The 22944-nt window shown below is 49.6% G+C and overlaps 1 protein-coding gene and 1 pseudogene across 3 annotated transcripts; both read right to left on the bottom strand.

Moving 5' to 3' along the window:
* Positions 1-1009: 1009 nt before the first annotated feature.
* On the bottom strand, positions 1010-20078 carry SEMA4A (semaphorin 4A). 2 transcript variants are annotated; one of them, XM_081308227.1, is made up of 14 exons: positions 19916-20078; positions 17727-17887; positions 16815-16874; positions 16568-16666; positions 16240-16342; positions 15323-15439; positions 14829-14953; positions 14515-14687; positions 12671-12821; positions 6840-7020; positions 3042-3160; positions 2773-2930; positions 2060-2160; positions 1010-1680 (listed from the first exon to the last, which is right to left on the bottom strand). In XM_081308227.1, the coding sequence occupies exons 1-14, from the start codon at positions 20052-20054 to the stop codon at positions 1091-1093; spliced, it is 2277 nt and encodes a 758-aa protein (XP_081164353.1). In that variant the 5' UTR covers positions 20055-20078; the 3' UTR covers positions 1010-1090. The 2 variants fall into 2 exon arrangements, with proteins under 2 accessions (XP_081164353.1, XP_081164354.1); XM_081308228.1 differs by lacking the exons at positions 16815-16874; positions 17727-17887; positions 19916-20078 and having other exon boundaries at positions 16240-16359; positions 16568-16622.
* Positions 4359-5305, bottom strand: LOC308656877 (transcription initiation factor TFIID subunit 9-like; annotated as a pseudogene). The gene is made up of 2 exons: positions 4664-5305; positions 4359-4517 (listed from the first exon to the last, which is right to left on the bottom strand). The product of its transcript is annotated as a transcription initiation factor TFIID subunit 9-like (transcript).
* Positions 20079-22944: the final 2866 nt, after the last annotated feature.

The following is a 22944-nucleotide window of genomic DNA, read 5'->3' as shown; positions in this document are numbered from 1 at the left end:
GTTTGTCAGATATTGAGAGGGACATGGCCAGGAGGGGGTGGCTGCACCGTCTTTCTATAAATTCGTCTACCAAGACTTGAAGCCAACTGCTGCTCAGCGGCTGAGCTGGAGTCACGAGAAGTGTGGGAGAGCTGGGGACGGCGACTGTGGGCGCCCTGCAAGGGAGTCGGTAGTGACAGTAATGACGAGGTGTCACTGTCTAGCAGGCACAAGCTGAGGCCGGTGGGTTCTTCAGGAAAGGTTCAGGGTGCTCCCCAGCAACCCCAGTGTGCAGGAGAGGGCTCTGGCAGGCAGCAGTCATCCCACAAACCCAGTGGTGGATCCGCCCTGTGTTCTCAGGCTTCTCGCTGCATATCCTGGCTGTCCTCTGGAAACACCCTGCTCCCCCCAAACCAGCAGTCACAAGCTTTGTCTTTTTAATAAAAAATAATCTGTCTGTGACAAGCATTGTTCAGAACCTCAAAACACAGGGAAGGGGAGAGGACAGAGGACAAGGGGTCAGCAAGGGTAAAGAAGTGAACAAGGCTCAGATTACCCCTGCCCTTCTAGTCGGGCAGAAAGAATACAATCTGCCCAAACAGAAGCAAGAGGGAAGATGGTCAGACTTTAGGAAAGACTTCCTAGAGTCAGTGGTGTGTGGTTGGTAAGGGGAGCAGGAGTGGGCAGCTCCCTGCAGAATCCTGGAGACCCCTGGGAGGAGGGAGGCTGGTGTCCGAGGTGGCAGCTGCATTCAAGGTGGAGTTTCCAGGACCAGGTCCAGTCACGGTCACTGGGGTGTCCGGTGGTCAATACGGGGTCCTGGAGCAGTCGGGGTTTCCATATCTCAGTAAGTTTCTGGAGGGTCCCTGGAGTGGCCAGAACTGCAGGGTCCTCTCCAGGTCCCCCTGTTGTGGTGCAGGCCTGGGGGCAGCCTCCCCCGACAGAGCCTCTGTGCTTGGTGGAAGGGAGTCCCATAGGGAGGCCCGCAGGGTGCCGTTGGCGGCTCAGCGAGGCAGGACAAGCTCCAGTCAGGGCTGCCATGCGCAGGGTCCCAGGCAGCACGGCCAAGAGCCAGCTCTGCTCAGCAAGGGCTCTTGCCCGAGCCCAGAGTTTAAGCCACCTCCGTGCCCAGACGGCTGTCAGCGTCCGTGTCACTGACGGAGGTCCTGCAGTCCTTTCGGGGCTGGAGACACTGCTCCCTGCTCAGGGGGGCCTTCTCCCCAGGGGGTGGGCTCGCACAGCCCTGGACCTTGCCCCGAGCCCGGAGTGCCCCCAGCGGGGAGGCAAGGAGGACAATGAGGGCACCCGAGAGTACTAGGGCGAGCAGGACGGTGACCACGAGGAAGTGGGGCCAGTAGGAGCGCTGGACGGCCACGGCAGCCCCACCACCAACCCTGGTCAGGGGGACCTCCACGCGCTCCCGGGGGATGCCAGCCAGTTCAGGATCCAGGGCCAGGGCCTGCTCCTCGCTGTCCACCCAGTAGGAGACCACGGGGTACGAGAAGCCATTCTCGGTGGCCACGCACTGGTAGAGGCCCCCGACTCCATCCCGGGGCAACAGCAAGAGGGAGCCGTTATAGACGGCAGAAGAGGCTTCTGGGAGGGCCGCCTGGCTGTGACTCCAGTGGTAGGAGGCCAGTGCTGACAGGTGGGGGCAGGGGAGCTCCAGGATGGAGTTGGGGACAGCCAGGACCTCTTTAACTGGAAGACAAGGAAAGCCACAGCTATTAAGGAATCAGGGAAGAAGGAGGACGGGAGAGTCCTTAACCTCCACCGAGACCCCACCTCATCGCCAGCTTCTGTATCAGCTCCCAGCTCAGTGTCACCCCGGTCTGTCTTCAGCCTGGACCCCACACTAACTTCCAGTCCCTCAAACCACAACTCTGACACCAAAACCGACTTCCATCCCAACCCGAATCCCAGCTGTCTCCAGCTCAGAATTCCCGCTGTTCCTCCTCCAGCCAGGACCCAGATGGGTCCCAGCCCCGGAGCTCAGGTCTCAAGTCAGGCGTGGAGCAGAAACGCCTACCCGACTCAGACGGCCTCCAGAGCCTTTGAGCCTCCCTGGTCCCACACTCACTGATTTGCGGGCGGCTCTGAGGCCGGTGACTCCTGCCCATGGGGCCATTGGCACACGCCCACCCTGGGTTTCCACGCTCCATGTCCTGCTTCCAGGAATTCCTGAAGGAGCAAAGCACGCAAAAGTCATCCGTCGAGACAGACAAACATGGGAACAGAAAGCCAGGCGTGTGGTGCACACCTGCAATCCCAGCCATTCAGGAGGCTGAGGCGGGAGGATCACAAGTTTGAGGCCAACCTCAGGAACTCAGTAAGGCAGTAACCAACTGAGTGAGACCATCTCAAAATAAAAAAAATTAAAAGGGTTGAGGATGTCACTCAGGGATTAAGCAGCCCTGGGTTCAATCCCCAGTACCAAAAAAGGGGAGGGACTGGGGATGTAGGTCAGTGGTAAAGCGCCGCTGAATTTAAAACCCAGAATCCCCCCCACCCCACCCCCGTTCCCCCCCAAAAAATTAAGGAACAGGAAAAGGAAGGGAGGGAAGTGCAGGGTGGCAGAAGCGGGGTCAGAGAACGGAGGGGAGGATGTAGAAGCTGGGATAGCTAGAGAGCTTCAGAACCCCTGGCCACACGCTGTCCTAGGAACCCACACAGAGGGTCCCTGGCCTCTGGGAGTGATGTGTCAGTGGCCCCAGGAAAGGGCAGAGCAAAGCAGAAGCTGGGTCCGAAGGTCTCAGGGGGCCGTCTTAGCCACCTTCCAGGACTGGCACTCACAGGTTGGGGGCAGAGAGAAGGTGGCAGATTTGAGACTCAGGGTCCCAGGCACAGTGGGGGTCTCGGGCAAGAACACAGTCCACACAGCTCTCGTAGACACTGCAGTTGGCTCGGGGCACCCTCCAGACACCTCCCGAGGAGCCCGCAAACAGTGCACCCTGGAATAGAGATGAAGAGGGTCAAGACAACCCAGGCCCAGGGGCCAGCCCCACCCAGCCCCCAAGGCCAGCCCTACTGGATGGCCATTTGAGGGTCAGGTCCCTTCTCACCTGGGTGGGGGCCAGCTGCAGGTTACGAACAGGTTCGGGGTCAGGGAACAGTTGGATTTCCTCGACCAGGTAGGCATCACCATCCCCACTCACCACAGCCTTGTGCAGAGACCCTGTGGCTATGGATAAACAGAGCTGGAAGCTTCTCCCCTGGCTCTTGGACCCTCTCAGCCTTGGGTGGCCTCCCCAGCTGCCAAACACTCCTGAAGTGCAGGGTGCACTGGGTGGATCAGCCAGGCCACTCACTGTCCTCCATGCCCACAGGTAGAGGGCTCTTGTAAATGACTTAGAGCCTTGGGCTGCTCCCTTTCCTTTGCAACTGCCTGAAAACTCCATTGCTGGAGAAACCCAGCTGCCCCCTTTCTCCAAAGACATGCGCAGTGGGCAGCTGACTGCCCTGTTGAAAATGACATCACTGGCCTCCATCACATGCACCAAATGTCTCTACTCGGGCGCCTTGGTGAGGCCCTGACCACCTTTTAAAAAACTGCAACCATGGGCTGGGGTTGTGGCTCAGCGGTAGAGAGCTCTCCTAGCATGTGCGAGGCCCTGGGTTCCATCCTCAGCATCATACAAAAATAAGTAAATAAAGATATTGTGTCCAACTAAAAAATAAATATTAAAAAAAAAAAACAAAATTGCAACCTACTTGCCTAGCAAGCGGGAAACTCTGAGTTCAACTCCCAGTACAAAAAAGAAAAGCAACACATCAAAACCTGCAACCTAATCAGGAAACGTAGAGACCTGTCTCTAATATACATAGGTATATGTGTGTGTATATACACACACACATATATTAAAATATATATCATATATATCTTATATATACATATATAATTAATATATATTATAAAACATAATAAAATGTCTTTTTTAAACAAATCAATGAACAATTTTATTTTTTAAATATAAAGGCTGATGAAAACCATTACAGGTCCTATTAAAGAAAATCCAGCATTTCAATTGAGAAGAACAGTAACCACTATTTACTCATTAAATACTACTTAAGTTTTCCAAATACAACTTGAAAACTTCCATTGTGCTTCTTTAATTTCCGTACAATGGGTTTGAGACCAAGTATGCAGGCCAGGTGTGGGACTGCACACCTGTAATCCCAGCGGGGGAGACTGAGGCAGGAGGATGGCAAGTTCAAAGCCAGCCTCAGCCACAGCGAGGTGCTAAGCAACTCATCGAGACCCTGTCTTTAAATAAAATGCAAAACAGGACTGGGGATGTGGCTCAGTGGTGGAGTGCCCCTGAGTTCAATCCCTGGTATCCACCCCCCCAAAAAAAAGTATTACATGCATCAAAGCCAGATTACAAATTATCATAGCGGTTGTCGTCGTCATAGTGGTCATCATCATCATCATCATTATCATCATCTTCACGTTTTCTTTTTGATGCATTTGATGATTCATTGGCAGTATTTTGTGATGATACCATATTAGTGATAATAAGAATGTTTTGGGGGCTGGGCTGTGGCTCAGTGGTAGAGCGCTTGCCTAATAAGCGGGAGGCACTGGGTTCAACTCTCAGCACCACATAAAAATAAGTCAATAAAATAAAGGTCCGTCAACAGCTAACAAAATTTTTAAAAAAGAAATTTTTTTTATCCAATTAACGATGAATCCCTCATTAATCACAACATTCTGAACTGCTGATGCTGCAGGAATTGAGGCTTCTGTTCGTAAACCCGTGCCCTGATGGAGACGTTGGAGTCCCTACTTAGCTGAAACAGACATGGTACAACATGGTTTGTAGGGTTGGTGTGCCCAGTGTGGGAGTCCTTGGTCTGCTAGTAACTGAACCAACACTTAACCACGGAACTGTTATTCTTCCCACAGAAGTACATGCTTTTTTTTTTTTTTAAAAAACTTGAGCCTATACTTTGTAGCTGTTAAGCAATATCTATCAGGAGGCAATCTAGGATCTGAATATGGCTTGATCAATGGCAAAGGAATTTGATTTCTTTGCCTTGCAATATCTAATAAAAAAAATCTCTCAGGGGAGGAAAGGTGAAGACTGGTCAGCTCCACGCCAGATTGCCAATCGCTCACCATCTCATCCACAGTAGCTTCTTAGCATGGCGGGGATAAATTTTAGCATCATCTAGAATTGGGGCCACATATCAGAAGGCAAATCCCAACATCTGATTTATAACTCTTGGCTTATGTTCTGCAATCCCCATATCCTTCACGATTTGTGCCATCATCTCTGTGTCTTTCTGTAATGTTCGTGGGAGAAGCCATCTTGCCAGACTCCATGATATCCGGTGATCAAACTTCTCGAGCCAAATCACCCACATTGATTTCATGTATTTCAGTCCTGATCTTGTTTTGTGTGTGTGTGTGTGTGTGTGTGTGTGTGTGGTGCTGGGGATTGAACCCAGGGCCTTGTCTGTGCAAGGCAAGTACTCTACCAACTGGGCTATATCACCAGCCCTCAGTCCTGATCTTGATACAAGTTCTTTGCATAGTGTAGTTTTTTCAAAGCTTGGAGTACCGGTGAGCAGAATGTCCCTTAACAACATAATCCTCCACAGCAACTCTAAGAGAGCCGGGCACACTATGGGGAGGAGCCTAAAATATCTTTTTTTAATTGCAACCTCTACTGGTATTCCTGATTCCTCCTTACAACGCTCTACTGGATTTTCTAATGTCATAACTAACATACTATGATATTATGTAATTTACTTACTCAGGATGCTTATTGTCTGTCTTTGCCTACTCTGTAAGGACACAGATTTGTGTCTGATGTTTTGTTTTGTTTTGTGATACTGGGGAATGAACCCGGAGTGTTCTATCACTGAGCTATATCTCAGCCCTTTTATTTTATTATTATTGTTTTATGTGTGTTCTGCTGGGGATTGAACCCAGGGCCTTGTGCATGCAAAGCAAGCACTCTACCAACTGAGCTTTATCCTCAGCCCTTTTTTATTTTTATTTTGAGACAGGATTTCAGTAAGTTGCCCAGGCTGGCCTGGAACTTGTAATCCTCCTGCCTCAGCTCCCACCAAACCATTGGGATTACAGGCGTGTGGCACCATGCCCAGCGCCTGCCTTTTTACCATCTTTTACTATCTTTTTACCATCACCCGGTCTCCTTGATTCTTTATATTTTTCCCTTTATTTTATTTATTTATATGCATTGCTGAGAATCAAACCCAATGCCTCACACATGCTAGTCAAGCGCTCTACCCCTGAGCCCCAGCCCCTCTTCGATTCTTTTCATCTTTCGCATCTCTAAGAAAAAAGAAGCCTGACAACAGGCGGTGCTGGGGATCCAACCCAGAGGCTCATGCATGCTACACAAACACTTTACCACTGAGCTACTTTCCCAGCTGAACGAGTGATCTCAGGTCTCTTTCAGGGATAGTGTGTAGCTCAGTGGTTGAGTGCTTACCTAGCACGTACAAGATCCTGAGTTCAGTCCCCAGCACTAAAAAAAAAATAAAATAAAAAAGAAAGAAAGAAAAGAAAAAAGGAGTGATCTCTATACACTGTTTCCAATTCTCCTCTACACACTCACTCTTCACCCTCTAACTCGGCTTTCCCCACAAGTCAAGCAGCTCTCGCTAGCACCATCAAAGACCTCCCTGTGTCCCCTCGAAAACCGAAAGCACAGAAAGAGTAGGGACTGGATTGTCTTGTTCCCCTACTGGATTTCCAAACAGAGTACTGGAGACCAGCAGAGCGCCAGGCGCACTGAACATCTGTAAAACCCTGAGTAAGTGACTGGACTGAAAGGTCCTCCCTCCTTCGCCCCTGCTCTAGGAAGTGCCCCGAGCCCCTTACTCACAGGTGCCCAGGTACATGACCAGATGATCATGCCCATCAAGGCCCGGGGCTGTCTCCACCGCGAGCTGTGTGTACTCCACGCCAGACTTCACCAGCAGGGGCGTGCCCACTACCTGCTTATCCATCAGGAAATGGTCCTTCATGAAGGTCAAGACTTTATCAGAGGAGGGACCCACGGAGCACTGATGGAGGAAGGAGGCAGGTCAGGTTGGCTGGCCCATCTCTTCAGCCCATCCATTGCCCCTTCCCTCCCCTCCCTCCCTCCCCTTGCCTTCTCTTATCTTAGGAGGGTGGTTAAAGCTCAGATTCTGGAGCTGCCTGGTTTTGAGTCCTGGCCTCAGCATGCCTGAGGTTCCTCAATGATGAACTGGGCATGTCGCCAATACCCACCTCACAGGCCCCCCATGAGGATGAAATGCACTAATATAAATAATCAAAACAGTGCTTGGCATGCGGTAAGTCCTCAAGAAAGGTTAACTGCTGCCGGCCGCACTGGCACATGCCTGTAATCCCAGCAACTCAACAAACTGAGGCAGGAGGATCGCAAGTTCGAGGCCAGCCTCCATAATTTAGCAAGGCCCTAAGCAACTTAGCGAGACCCTGTCTCAAAATAAAGAATAAAAAGGGCTGGGGATGTGGCTCAGTGGTTAAGTGGCCATAAGCTCAATTCCCAGTACCAAAACAATAAAAAATAAAAAGGGCTGCCAGGGGCGGTGGCGCACACCTGTAATCCCAGCAGCTCGGGAGGCTGAGACAGGAAGATCTCGAGTTCAAAGCCAGCCTCAGCAAAAGCCAGGCACTAGGCAACTCAGTGAGACCCTGTCTCTAAATAAAAAAATACAAAATAGGGCTGGGGATGTGGCTCAGTGGTTGAGTGCCCCTGAGTTCAATCCCCAGTACCCTGCCAAAAATAAAATAAATTAAAAGGGCTGAGGATGTGGCTCAGTGATTAAGCCCCTTTGGGTTCAATGCCCAGTACATAGGAAAGGCTAGCAGTTACTGCTGTCCTCCTCGCACCTGCATCAGAGATGCCTGGCAGTCAGCAGGAAGAAGGAGAGACTTCTTGCAGGCAATGACCATATTTTGCCCATATCTCTAGCCCCAGGTACAGTACAGGACCTGGCATGAGGTGCTCAGGAAGTGTTTGCTGAGTCGGTGACTGCATGGGGGACATCACAGGAAGGGGTGGTGTGGCACGCAGTGTTTCTCATCACAGTTTCGCATGAACTTGATGCATGACTCTGGGAGAGTCCCTTCTCCATCTGAGCCTCCTTTTTCTCACCCATAAATGAGGGGGTAGGACCAGCTGTTCTGTAAATGCCCCGCCAACACAGGCACGCTGGGGCTCTGGGACACCTTTATCCTGATCATCAGTCAGGATCCTTGTCTTCCACAACCAAGAGCATCTCTCGATGACAGCCCAAACTCTGTCACCTACCACTGGAGACTTAGGTGAGTTATTTCACCTCTCTGAACTTCAACTTCCTCATCTGTAAAGTGAGGTAATAGCATCTACATCCCATTTTGATGCCGGTTAGAACACACACGCCTACTTTCACCCCCTCCCAAGGGGATTTTTTTTTTTTTTTCAGAATTGGGGATTGAATCCAGGGGCACTGTACCATAGCCCTTTTTATTTTGAGACAAGATCTTGCTAAATTGGGCTGGGGATGTGGCTCAAGCGGTAGCGCGCTCGCCTGGCATGCGTGCGGCCCGGGTTCAATCCTCAGCACCACATACCAACAAAGATGTTGTGTCCGCCGAAAACTAAAAAATAAAATATTAAAAAATATTCTATCTCTCTCTCTCCCTCTCTCTCTCACACTCTCTCTTTAAAAAAAAAATAATAAATATATTGTTTAAGATCTTGCTAAATTGCCAAGGCTGGCCTCAAACTTGCAATCCTCCTGCCTCTGCCTCTCAAATTGCTGGAATTACAGGTATGCACCATCAAACCCAGCCCAAAGGGTTTTCTTTTTTGTTTATTTGTTTGTTTGGTTTTTGTACCAGGGATGGAACTCAGGGATGCTTAACCACTGAGCCACATCTCTAGCCTTTTTTAATATTTTATTTAGAGACAGGGTCTCTCTTAGTTGGTTAGGGCCTCACTAAATTGCCGAGGCTGGTCTGGAACTCACAATCCTCCTGCCTCAGCCTCCCCAGCCTCTGGGATTACAGGCATGTGCTACTGTACCTGGAGGGATTTCTTTTTAAAGTCCTAAACCTAAAGCAGAGTGGTGTGGAGAAAAGGAATGAAAGCAAACAACATTCACATTTTAGACGCTGTTAAGCAAATGAACAAACGACTTACAACTTATGGGAGAGAGAAGAACCTTCTTCAGGTACCCCTAGGGGGACCCCCTAAACCATCTGATTTAAAAGATAGAATTCCTAAAGTGTGTAAATTATGGACCGAGCTACCTCTGGAAGTGAAGTTAAAGGGAAAATAAATAAAAAAGATTATTTGAAAGTCAGTTTAAGAAGCAGACAGAACAGCCAGGCATGGTGGTATATTCCTGTAACACCAGCAATTAGGGAGGCCAAAGCAGGAGGATGACAAGTTTAAGGCCAGCCTCAGCAATCTCAAAATAAAATATAAAATATAAAATAAAATAAAAAACATAAAATTAAAAAAAAAATAAAAAGAACTGAGGATGTGACTCAGTGGCAAAGTGCCTCCTGTTTCAACCCCCCAGTACCAAAACACATATGCAGAGTAGATCTCAAGGACGACCAGACTTCTAAGTAAAGCTACAAACATGAAAGAAAGAAACCAAACAAAGGGGTGGAGGAAAGAACAAAGAAATACCTAAGAGGAAACAGAAATGATTCAGGGAGAAGAAAATATCACAGAAAACTATCATTACTATCCTAAGAAAAGTGAGTAGAGATAGAATATTTAGAAGGGCTGGGGCTGTGGCTCAGTGGCAGAGCGCTTGCCTAGCATGTGTGAGGCACTGGGTTTGATTCTTAGCACCACATTAAAAATAAATAAAATAAAGGTCCATTGACAACTCAAAAATATTTTTTAAAAAATGCAAAAAGTTTAGAAAAGAACATTCAGAAGGCAAGAATAGAATTCTGCAAAAGAGGAATCTTTACTTCACTGGGCAGCTAGACTTTGCATGTAGCCAGAAGGAAGTACAAACAACCACAATGTAGCAATCTTGCCCACAAAAATCAAAGCTGGGGATATAGGTCAGTTGGTATAGTGCTTGCCTTGCATGTAAAGGCCCTGAGTTCAATCCCCAGGACCACAAAAAAAAAAAAAAAAAAAAACGCATAAAAAAATAAAATAGCTGTGGTTATGATTTTTTTAAAATCAAACCTGAATCTGATTAAATCTCTAGATTCAACCACTGAACAATTTACAAGAAATACTTAAACTACACCAGATGCAATCAAGATCCAGACTGTGGAAAACTCTAAGACAAACAAATAAATTCAAGAGAAAATGGAAAGGAAATATCCATATCTACACTGTGGATGTGGTGGTGTGCACCTGTAGTCCTAGCCACTGGGAGGCTTGAGGCTGGAGGATCACTGGAGTCTAGAATTCTGAGGCCAGCCTCTGAGCATCAGAACAAACCCCATCTCAAAAAAAAAAAAAAAAAAGAAAGAAAAGAAAAGAAAGAAAGATGACAGGAAGGAAGGAGGAGAAATAGTTCAATAGAATTTTTTTTTTCAGTGTCAGAGATTAAACCTAGGGCCTCCTCTTTAACAACATTTAATTTAGGGGGGTGTGGTGGTACATGCCCATAATCCCAACAACTGGGGAGGCCGTGGCAGGCAGATTGCAAGTGCAAGACCAGTTTCAGCAATTCAGAGAGACCCTCAACAACTGAGTGAGACCCTGTCTTAAAATTATAAATAAATAAATAAATAAATAAATAAATAAATAAATAAATAAATAGGACTGGGAATATGGCTCAGTGGTAAAGTGGCCCTGGTTGTTCAATCTCTGGTACAAAAAAAAAAAAAAAAAGAGGAAGCCACGGAATGCAAAAATCACAATCACAGTATGTGTCAGGAAGATGCCCAAGGAATCCCCAGGATGATGACAAAGGGGGACTCCAGGATTGCAGCTAATGCAAAGGGGCACCTGTCTAGACAGGGGTAGATGTGAAGCTCTCCAGGAATATGAAACTGCTAAATAGCTAACAGGTCTGTCTTCAGAGATATTCAGATAATTCAGAAGGAGTCTGAGGTTGAAGGAGAGATAAGAACTTAGAAAACAAAGCAAGCAGGAAAAAAAAAAGATAATTATTCCACAGTTTAGCTGTTGTGAATTGTGCTGCTATCAACATTGATGTGGCTGTGTCCCTGTAGTGTGCTGTTTTTAAGTCCTTTGGGTATAAAACTGAGGAGTGGGGTAGCTGGGTCAAATGGTGGTTCCATTCCCAGTTTTCCAAGGAAACTCCATAGTGTTTCCAGATTGGCTGCCCCAATTTGCATGCCCTTCAGTAGATGAGTGGATAGGGAAACTGTGGTGTATATACACAATGGAATATTACTCAGCATTAAAAGAGAACAAAATAATGGCATTTGCAGGTAAATGGATGGATTTGGAGAATATTATGCTAAGTGAAGTAAGCCAATCCCAAAAAACCAAAGGCTGAATGTTTTCTTTGATATGAGGATAATGATTCATAATGGGGATGGGGGGGAGCATGGGAGGAATGGAGGAACTTTCGATACGGCAGAGGGGAGGGAGGAGAAGAGAGGGGGCATGGGGGTAGGAAAGACGGTGGAATGAGATGGACATCATTACCCTAAGTATGTGTAAGAAGACATGAATGGTGTAAAAGTACTTTATGTACAACCAGAGACTTGAAAAATTGTGCTCCATATGTGTAATATAAATTGAATTGCATTCTGCCGTCATATATAACAAATTAGAATAAATAAATAATTTAGTTTAAAAAAGATAATTACTAACCTCAGGAGAATCAAAATTTATGCAAAAAGGCAAAAATAATCATTTTATGTTACATATATATTATTTTATATGTTATATATATGTGTGTGTGTATATACACACACACATATATATATATTGTCTGTGTGTGTGCACACTCCAAGGATTTAACCCAGGGCACTTAACCACTAAGTCATATCCCCAGCACTTTTTATTTTTTATTTAGAGATAGGAACTTGCTAAGTTGCTTAGGGCCTTGCTATGTTGCTGAGGCTGGCTTTGAACTCAAGATCCTCCTGCCTCAGCCTCCTGAGCTACTGGGAATACAGGCATGCACCACTGTGCCTGGTAGACTAATATTATATTATGCATGCTATTTCTCACAGTTGAGCCATGTAGTAAGTTTCCCAGGTCTCACAAAATTACCCAGGCTGGCCTTCAACTTGCCATCCTCCTGTATCAGCCTCCCCAGCAGCTAGGATTATAGGCATGTGCCACCATGCCCAGATAGGGCTGTTTTTTGGAACCAATTCTGTAGATCGTTTTGACTTTTTAAATTAGTTATATATAACTCTGATTTTAAAGAAAATCACATAAGAAATGCAGGTGAAGATGCCCAAGCCAGTCTGACTTAATATCCAGATATTTGGTGTGCACTTAGTCTTGGAGAGGAGGTGCCTAGCAACTGTGCTGGATGTAGGATGGCATCGGACACCTGCGGGGTATGGGCAGCTGGGCTAGGTAGAATATAAATGGGCCAACGTCAGCATTAGTAAGAAACCGACCCAGCTCCAGACAGGACTGGTAGGTAACTAAGTTACTGGGCACTTCCCACGGTAGGACAGTTGCTTCTGCACACACATTATATCCATGCCTCTTTGTAGGGGCTTTGCTCAGGGGTAGAATTTACTCACGCTGCCTGGGCGGGGGGTGATCTCACTGTCACTATAAGTAGTCCAGCGTGAAGTTTCTTTGTTTAACTCCTTGTACTTCCCCTTAAAGACGTTCTCAATATCCACGAGAGAGAAAGCACACACTGCTGAACTCCTGGTCCCGCCGACCTGCCTGAAGACAGCCAGAGAGGTTAGATACTATCTGTGGTTTTCTCTGCTATACAAATCAGCAACCCCTCCAGCCCTGGCCCACCCTCAGGGAGAGGGTGGCATGAGTGTGAAGCACTGGGAAAACCTCCAACTGCCTCTTCTTCCCCTTGCAATGGTGATAAGGGTTGGGAGAGCTCCATGGAGTTCCCTGAGTCTAGCCCACAGCCTGGCTCTAGGCCCATCTTAGAATCTGAAATGTGATTATGCTTAATGAGAATTAATTGGGGCACAGTCCCTGGGGTGGCTCCTGCCTATCTTGCTAGGCTGGCTATCCCCATAGGAAAGGCAGAACAAGCAGCTCCAGACCTTGGGAAAATCAGGGCTCCACATGAAGCTCTCTTCTTTGGGTCCCTGGGATTCTTGGTTCTCAGAAAATCTACTACAGCCTGACTATCAGAGTATTTTGAGTATTTTTATCCCTTCATTTGTAGTCTATGGAGACAGAAGATTCTCTCTCTCTCTCTCTCTCTCCTGAGGATTTAGTCTACTTTACCTTAGAGTTACATCCCCAGCCCTCTTTTATGTTTTTAATTTTTTAATTTTGAGACAGGGTCTTGCCAGTTGCTTAGGGCAACTTTAATTGCTGAGGCTGGCCTCAAAAACTTGCAATCCTCCTGCCTTAGCATCCCGAGTCACTGGGATTACAGGCACCTGCCACCACACCCAGCTCTCTCTTTCTCTCTTAACCTGACCATGGTACACACCAAGTCCTTAGCTTAGATCTCATGGATACCAGACCCTGTTTACACCAGATAACTCTGGTATTTAACACAGTGTCCCTAGTGTGGTTGTCTGACCCCACTAAACACTGTGGGGTCTGACCTGGCTGAGAGACTTTGGAAAAATCAGTGTAACAGTTCTCAGCCTCTAAGCAAAGACTTTATTTTTCTCTAATAATACTGATGGTGTTTCCCTCTTTGCCCTGGCCATTAGGAATCTCAGAGATAAATTTGTGATTGACAGCTAGGGACTATACAATGTCTTATGGAAAGCATTTGTAATGTACTGGCCTTAACTCTAGCTGCTACAGCTTCTTCTTCTTTTTTCCTTTTTCCTTTCTCTTTCTGTTTATTTAATTATTTATTTATATTTTTAAATCATTTTACTTTAATGTATTTAACAATTTATTTAATCCACATGCATTTGGGGGCGGGGGAGTACCTGGGATTGAACTCAGGGGCACTGGACCACTGAGCCACATCCCCAGCCCTTTTTGTATTTTCTTTAGAGACAGAGTCTTACTAAGTTCCTTAGCCCCTCACCAGTACTGAGGCTGGCTTTGAACTGGAGATCCTCCTGTCTCCGCCTCCGCCTCCCGAGCTGCTGGGATTAAAGACCGGCGCCACTGCGCCCAGCCTAAATTTTTATTTAGCGTTTTGTATTCTCCCATTTCTTCCTATTTTCTTGTCTATTTTATTGATTTTAACATGTTTGTTTTTCAGAGCCAGTTAGAATATAAACTAGTCGGAGCCTCTCTGAGCTTTACTTTTCCCATCCATGTGAAGGACATGAGTGGAATTCCTGGGAGGCCGTGACAACCAAATGCCTTTCTATGCAAAGTGCATTGCACATCGGTTCCTGTCTCCTTTCCGAGAGCCAAGGAGCCCTGGCCACAGATGTTCTCCTAGCCCAGGTATTCCCGCCCTCCGGCTCACCACTGGGAGGTGAAGACTGCGTAGATGTGGGGAACGGAGGGAGAATCGGCGGGCAGTAGAACCGCGTGGCGGATGACGTTGAAGGGCAGCTGCCCGGGTTGCGTGCAGAGCAGCTGGGCCTTCAGGAAAGTGGTCCATTTCTTCTGCAGCAGCTTTTCACCGCCCACGTCATTCTGCGGGCGTGCAAGCCGTCAGGGGGCGCCTCGGCCCCGCCCACCCGCCCTCCCATTGGGCCTCCGGAACTCCGCCCCGCCTCTGCTACCTCCCCATTGGCTTCCCCGCGGACAGACCCGCCTCCCGCCCAGGCAGCAGACCTTGCAGACTCTAGCCACCCGGGAGGTGTGGAGCTTCTCAAAGAATTCGAACTCGCTGGCTGTCTCCTCAAAGAAGAAGTAGACGACCTCAGTCGAAGGGATGGCTGCCACGAAGGAGGCGTCCGCTGCGGGGGGCGGGGGGGGAGCAAAATGGGATTAGGGGTGAGCACCTTGATGGCCGGGGTTCTCCCTTGGTGAAAGCCCTTGGGTTGGTTCTGGGGTCCATGACACGGGCTGCCTCAGATCCCACAGCTTGGGATGGTGTGTGCGTGCGCGCTGCCTGTTTAATTTATTTACATAAGATGAAAACCTCATGAGAACTGGAGGTTTGTCTTCTTCCCTACGAACCCCGCCCCCCCCCCCCCCCGTGCCTAAGAGTAATGCACCTACTCTTAGTATGCACGCATACTGTGCACTGAATTAACAACTCAGTGCATGGTCTCCCAGACTCGGAAAGGGGCCAGACCCATGCTGGCTGGAAGTCAGATCCTTACGGTGCAGCCAGCGGAGGAAGGTGTCAGTCTTGAGGACAGGCTGCGAGCCCAGCGTGCGCATCAGGATGGGCTCACTGCCCAGGAAGTTGTTCATCGTGCCAGAATAGAGCATCCCATCTAGGGCCGGAGGATGGGGAGGAGAGGAGAACTTAGCAGACGGAGGGTGCCCTGCCCTGCCTATGACTGGGGCCAGCTTGGCCCCTTTATTCTTCCTACATCTTCCTGCAGAGCCCCAAAACTCAGCTAACACACACCCACACCCGACATGCACACACCAGACACGTTTTTTAGGCGCCCCTTTCCACAGGAAATAACCAGAGTCACCTTTTGTGTTTGGGCACTCTTCTAGCCTTTCTCTGCTTACTCCCTCACATACCAGCTGAACCACTTGCATTCACTGATCTCAGAGGGTGACTGCATTTTGTGCTTGCACACCTTGGGTCCTCCCTTTCTCTTCCTGGAACACCTTCGTGTCCCTCTACCTGATATCTTTCAAGTCCTGCTCAGAAGTCAAAGGCACCTCCTCCAGGAAGTCAGAGTGGGAAGACTGTAATGGTTTGTGTCTGGGAAGGCATCGGGCCATGATTTCTTCTTTGTAACCGCTTTAATACCCAGCCCCATTTCTGGCCCACCAGAGGAGATGTCTGCACACATACACATTTGTTGAACAATGACCGATCCCAGTTCTCTTCTCTGCCTGACACCTTTCCCAGGTGTCTCGCTTCTTTTCTCTCCACATCTCCCTGTCTCCCTCCATCTCCTTATGGCAGTTCCAGTAGGAGTTGGTGGTTGAGACACGTGATTCTCCTCTAAATCTTGGGTTCTGAGGCTCCTGGATCACCTCTCTGTCATATTCCATATTTTACAGTGACTAGAAAAGGCAGATGTTGGGATGGACCAGGAGGCCTGACACTCACCCACTAAGACAGCTGTGTTCTTGTGAGCAGGGTCAAAGGGGCTTTGGCCTTTCCCTTCCATGACCTTGTCTGAGATGGGTAACAGGTTGGAATCTTGGAGTCCCTAGAGGGGGAGAGAGGCTGGGGGCCCAGAATGCCAGGGTCTCACATCTGGGAAATGAGGGGCATGAGGAGGAAGGGAGAGGGACCAACAGGGGAATTTGTCTGGGGCCAGGAAGCTCATGAGGGTCCTAAGGGACCAGAGTTTTCCAGAGCTACAGAGGACAGGCTGGGGTAGGTGTGAGAAGTGACGTTCGGGGGCCTCTGTGCTGGGTGTCAGCTGACTCACAATGAAGGTGCAAGCTGGGCTGAAGGCAAAGGTGCCACAGGCGTAGAGGTGCGTGGCGTTGAAAGAGACCAGGACACGAATGAAGTTGAAACACTGCGTCTGGGGGAGACAGAGAATCAGACCTCCAGACCCTTTCCCCAAACTCCTGGACCCCCAGAGGCTCACTTCCATCTAAGGTCATCCCATGATGGCCTTAGGGATACCAGGGTTCTCTACCCAGAGCCACCATGTCCCCACCTCCACTTACCTCATTACTCTTCTTAAAGGCACATTCACTCTTTTTTTTGTCACTGGCCGGCCAAGGTATCTGAAATAGAGAGTTGGGAAGGGGAGACCAAGGGAAATGGGGTCTTTAGCTCTTCTGTGCCCTGCCATACCCTTCTCAGATCTGGCATGAGACTGCCAGTAGGCATGGTGGTTAATCACATGCTAATGGACAATAACAACATCTATTTGTGATCAGGGCTATTAACCTGTTGATACTAATATTCGCCAGGACCCAGGTCCATGGCAGGACATTGCCTAAGAAATCAGACAAATCTGAGTTCCCATGGAGGCTCTAGCACTTACTAAGTGATCTTGGTCAATGTCACAGGCTGCGTGCGGATGGACACCCCAGGTAGTCTACATAAACACCCAGTGCAAAGCATCATATATACGGCAACAGTTGTCAGGTCACACATTTCCCAGAGCCATTGTTGAAGCATCTGTTCCTGGGACACACCTCAGAAAATTGGTGTTTTTTGCCAGCATCACATAGATGCAAGTGGACGACAGGCCACACTCAGACCACACCACGGAATTGACCAGTGATTGCTAACACCCTCTCTTCCTTCCTTCCTGTTCCTCTCTCCCTCCCTGAAGCTTCCGTGGGTGGATATCAAATTATTGATATGATTTGAGTCAATGTTTATCTTCTATGTCAATGATTTCCAGACCAGCCATGTTAACAGTTGATATCATTCAACCAATATTTGCGATAATAAATGAGGTCACAATAACATTTCCTGTCTGTTATACTGTCAAGATATATATATATAACAAGAATGGCTGCTTACTGCTGATGGCACTAATGGCCATTGGGGTGTTATTCATCCGCGGGCAGCCCCAGTGCGGGGCAGCTGCGGGCACCCTCCCAGCGCACCCCCAACATCCTCACCATGTTCCTCAGCTTCGGAACTCCTGGATCCTCGATATTCAAGGCCAGAATGGCCTCTCGAGCTCCCACATAGAGAGTGTTCTCATCACCACTCAGGAGCAGAGTGTCAAAGTCCTGGAGGCCCTTCTTGTGGAAGAAGCTCAGTGCCCGGCGTCCATCCCCTGTTGGTGAGAAGGAGACAGTGAGCAGAAATTGATGGGCAGCAGCCAACTCCCAAGACAAAGGCAGGACAAGGTCAAGGTTGGCAAGAGCAGCAGCAGGTCTGGGAGAGCGACCTTGGGAGCCGAGCACGTCCAGCCTCAGAGCTGAACCCAGTCCTCTCCACCTGCAGCCCCTGCTCCCCACCCTGCTGGCAGTCACGGGAGCTTTGCGTGTGGAGTCCACAGCAGAGAGAAGCTGCCAGGGACAGGGTAATGACAGCCTGGGACTGGGGGAGTGTGGCCAGCACCCCAGGCGGAGAGAAAGGAAATGAAGAGAAGCACAGGGGTTGCTCTTTCAGGACTGGGGGGCTGCAGTGGGAAGGGCACCTTGATCCCCACTGGGAGGGGCTCAGCAGTCCAAGGGACAGGTAGAAAGGTGTTTCCAGCCACGAACAGGAAAGGGAGGGACAGACAGGGGTGTCGAGGGAGGGGGAAAGAGTCCCTCTTGACACCTCCACCACTAACTCACCTCCTTCCCCTCCTCTATGACAGGAAATTTCCACCACCAGAAATTGTACAGAGAGGAGACATGTTTTCTCCCTTTCTGAGGTCTGGGTGGCCACACCTGAATGTCATCTGGGCTTCCGTTTGTGAGAGGCTCATTTAGGTCCTGTACATTTCCCCAGTATAGCATGATGGTGGTGGTGGTGGTGGTGGTGGTGGTGGTGTGTGTGTGTGTATGTGTCCCATGAGCCCATCAGCGAGGGGGAAAGGAGCTCTTCAATTCCTCTCTCAACACACACCTTAGCACGAGAGGGCTGCCTGGCTCCTGTTACCTTTGCAGGCTCAGGGTATCTGACAACTAAGGGAAGTTGAAGAAGAAAGTGGGGAAGGTCCTAAAAGGGCGGCCTCAGGAAGCCCAGGCCTCCCCCAGAACTGTGCACACCCCTCAGTTACCAAACTGACCATCACGAGTGTCTGCTCATTCTACTCCCCAACCCGCTCTGAGGCTGAGCTCCGTGAGAGAAGAGCTACCCAGAGGAGGCCTCTCCATCAGTGGCACTAAAGTCAGGCACAGTGGCACACGCCCATAATCCCAGAGACTCAGGAGGCGGAGGCAGGAGGATTGCAAGTTCAAAGCCAGCCTCAGCAACTGAGCAAGACCTAAGCAGCTTAGTGAGACCCTGCCTCAAAATAAAAAAATTAAAAAAGGGTTGGGATGTGACTTTGTTGTAAAACGCCCCTGGGTTCAAGTCCCAGGGCCAAATCAACAACAAAAACAGGCAACTACATTTCCTTTACCAGGTTGCCCCAGAAAGATGTGAAAGTCACAGCTGTGCCTGGGAGACCTGCCCCTAGGAATCCTACAGGGGCCATGTCTTTCCCTGAACCCTCTCCCTAGAGATAAAAGAACCAGCATCTCCACAGCCTCAGTAGAAAACCAGCCGAGCTGTGCCTGCAGGGGTCCAGGGGCCACTTCCCAGTGCTGACACTCCTGGTGTCTATGGACAGGGAATGGTCCAGCATGATCTCTACCGGTTACCTGCGCCTGGTATGCCCTGGGTCACCAGATCTGCAGATGATCCTCTAGCATGGGCCTTGACTTTGGGGCACTTGGGGGTGTGAAAGCAGTTAGGGATTTAAGGTGCCCCAGATTTAAGGTGACATTTAAGGAAGGAAAAAAGAAATCACCCACTTTGCAGAAATGAAAGAGGCGGTGCCCTGGAGAACCTGGGACCCCTCTCGCCCGTTCCGTGAATCTGTAGCTCAGGTAGGTGGCTTCTCGGTTTTAATTTCTATTTCTGACTGTCTCTCTTTCACCCAGGTCCTCCGCCTCTCTGTTTCTTGGGCTGAGGATGTAGCTCAGTGGCAGAGTGCTCTTCTAGCATGCACAAGGTTCAGGTTCAACACACACACACACACACACACACACACACACACACACGGTGGTTGCCTAACACTTGCCTGGCACCCTGTTTCTTCATATCTATTTTCCCCCTCTCCCCTTCCTCCTCTCCCCCCAGTTCGTGTTCCCCATCTGACACTTACCTGCATAATATTTGACCCTGGGCATAGGTCCCTGCCCACCACTCTCTGCAGTCAGCGGCGACAGCAGCAGCAACAGCAGTTGAAAGAAGAAGAGACCCAGGAGGCTCCAGGGGTCCAGGCCCAGGGCTGGGAGGGCCATGCTCAGCCAGAAGCTATCACCAGATGGCTCTGAAGAAACAGGCACCAGGGCACTTTCTGGATGACCAGTTCTTACCACATCCTCACTGAGGACCAATCGCAGGGCCCCAGGCAGCAGAAGTGTGTGTAGTGTGTGTGTGTGGGGGGGGGAGGGTACATGGGAGGGCACAGTTCCCCATCTGAAAAGGCCTCAGTCTCGTCTCGCTTCCATCGCACTCAGCTTGCGGCTTAGCTTGCCCCCAAGGTAGGGGCCCTGGCACTCTCCACCCTGGTCCTTCCCACCTGTAGCCCTGCTCTAATTTTTTTTTTTTTTTTTTTTTTTTTTTTTGGCACCAGGCATTGAACCCAGGGGTGCTTAACCACTGAGCCACATGCCCAGCCCTTAAAAAAATAATTATATATTACACACACACACACACACACACACACACACACACACATATAATCTAGAGAAGGGGTCTCACTGAGTTGCTTAGGGCCTCACTAAATTGCTCACTACTGGCTTTGAACTCTCCATCCTCCTGCCTCAGCCTCCCGAGCTGCTGGGATTACAGGCATGGGCCACCGCGCCTGGCTGCCTCAACAATTCTTACCTTATTCTCGGGGAAGTCTTTGTGTCTTTTCTACCTAGTCTTCCCCTCTCCAAATCATTGCTTGCCCTAGGCAGGGGACTTTCTGGGGAGACTCTCCCATCACCTCTAGATCTGTTGACACTCTGTGCCCCGTACTCACCCCGGACCCAGGCAGGCACCCCGTCTGAGTCAGCCTGCTCTCACCGCTCCCCCAGCCCCAGGGGGCTCAGGGTCTCTGACTCCGAGGCCCACCTGGCCCTCATCTTCCGGGGAGGTGATGCCAGTCCATCAGCCAGCTTGGCTACCAGTATTTCCTGAGGGGAGGCCTGGGTGGCGGTGTTGTCCCAGCCTCTGCAGCTGTCCCCTTTCTGTCTTGTCTCTCTGCTCCTGTTGGGGCCTCCCTGGGGCTCTGCTGCACACTCCCCCAAGATCACCGATCCCGGTCGCCCCTCTCACCTCACATCCCCTGGGACCAGCCACAGCGGGAACCCCCAGTGGCAGACTCGGGGTGGGGGTGCCACCCAAGAGAAAGAAGGCGGAGGTTCCCAGGCCCCGGAGGCAGGGGAGAGAAGGCTCAGCCCGGCTGGAATGGGAGCAAGGTCCTCCAGGCACCCATCGTCCCAAAGCCAGCGCAGGAGTCCTGGCCAGGGAAACCAGAATTTCCACCTCGAGTTGTGACAGATCCTGGCTTGGGCGGAAGTCAGTGGGTTGGGAGGGGAAAAAGAAAACCTCCCGGCCTCCCAGGAGACACACCTCTCTCCCTCCCTCCCGCCCGCCTCTTGCCTCAATCTATCCAGAAAGTTGAAAAGGCCCTTCTGGGTCACTTCAGTGATTCTCCTGCCTCTCTATCCAGCCAGTCTAACCAGCCCAGCTGTGGTTTCTCCTGCCCAAGATTCTCAGATAGGAGACGTGGTATCATGGTCTTTCATATTCCTCTTTTCACTTACCCATACGGTGGGGGCCTTACCACACCTACACCCTGGGAAGTCCCTATAGCAGTCTGACCTTCAAACTCCCACTTTTGGTTGAGCCACTATTTTTTATTCTATTTATTTATTTATTTATTCCTGATTGAACACAGGAGCACTCTTCCACTGAGCTACATTCCCAGTCCATTTTTTTTTTGGGGGGGGGGTTTACCGGTATTGAACCCAGGGATGCTTAACCACTAACTAAGCCATATCCCCATCCCTTTTATTTAGAGACAGGGTCTCGCTCAGTTACTTAGGCCTCACTAAGTTGCTGAGCCTGGCTTTGAACTCATGATCCTCCTGCCTCAGTTTCCTGAGCTGCTGGGATTACAGGCGTGCACTACCATGCCGGGCTCCCCAGTCCCTTTTTTATTTTGAGATAGGGTCTTGCTAAGTTGTCCAGAATTGCCTAGCAATTGAGATCCTCCTGCCTCAGCCTCCTGAGTTTCTGGGATTATAGGCGTGTACCACCAATGCCCAGCAAGCCCACAATCTTTAAAAGATGAAAACAATTGTCTTAGGCTCTTATTCACGACTCTGGTGAGGAAGTCCCTCCTGTAATGTAATCGCCATCGTTCTCGGGAAGCATTGCCAGTGGGAAGCCCAGGAAATTTCCCGTCTGAGCTCATGTTTAATGAAATACGCTTCTGAGGCACCCAGCCCCTAATGGTGGCTGTTCATTCCTCCGTAAAGACTCCAGGGGGACCTCATAATGCAGGGTTAATGAGGCACTGTGGCCTATAAAGTGAAGAGGCTCCTGCCCACTCAGCCAGGTCAGCTGACTACAGGTTAAAGAGCACAGATGTCCCACGGCCAATCCAACTCCAATAAATAACCCACCTCCATCTTAAGTGCACATTCCTCACTACCAGGAAGTCCTTCCTGTAGTTTAACTCCCATCCCTCTTGTCACAGCGCCAGTCGACAAGGACAGGGATATTGCCCACTACTTCTTAAAATTCCCTGTCAGACCCCACTTGGCCATCTTTCTTCTCTTCCTGCTCCCATCATCTCTCAGTTCCCCAGGGCTTGGTTTCACACAGACCCCTCCTGACCATCCTTTCTGTCAGACTTGCATAAGACTCCTGCAAAGTCTCTTGGAGGCTGATTGCCAGATCTCTGCCAGGCTCTCAAAATCAAAGGAAACTTCCATTCTCCTGACCGCATTTGCAAAGGCTCCTTGACCCCCCCCCCCCAAGCTCAGATTTGGGAAGCCAACCTGCCCCAAGGCCTTCTCCATTTGAGCAGATTAGCTTATCTGGGTCACCGGGAGGAGATCTGATGGGGAACCAGAGGCGGGGAGTTCCAGTGCTACACTCCTCCCAGCCACACTCCTCCCGTCTATTCCC

Source organism: Spermophilus citellus (assembly GCF_964194105.1).
Source record: "Spermophilus citellus genome assembly, chromosome: 9".
Lineage (NCBI taxonomy): Eukaryota > Metazoa > Chordata > Mammalia > Rodentia > Sciuridae > Spermophilus > Spermophilus citellus.
The sequence above is the reverse complement of the archived record's forward strand: the minus strand, read 5'-3'. Positions and strand labels throughout refer to the sequence as shown.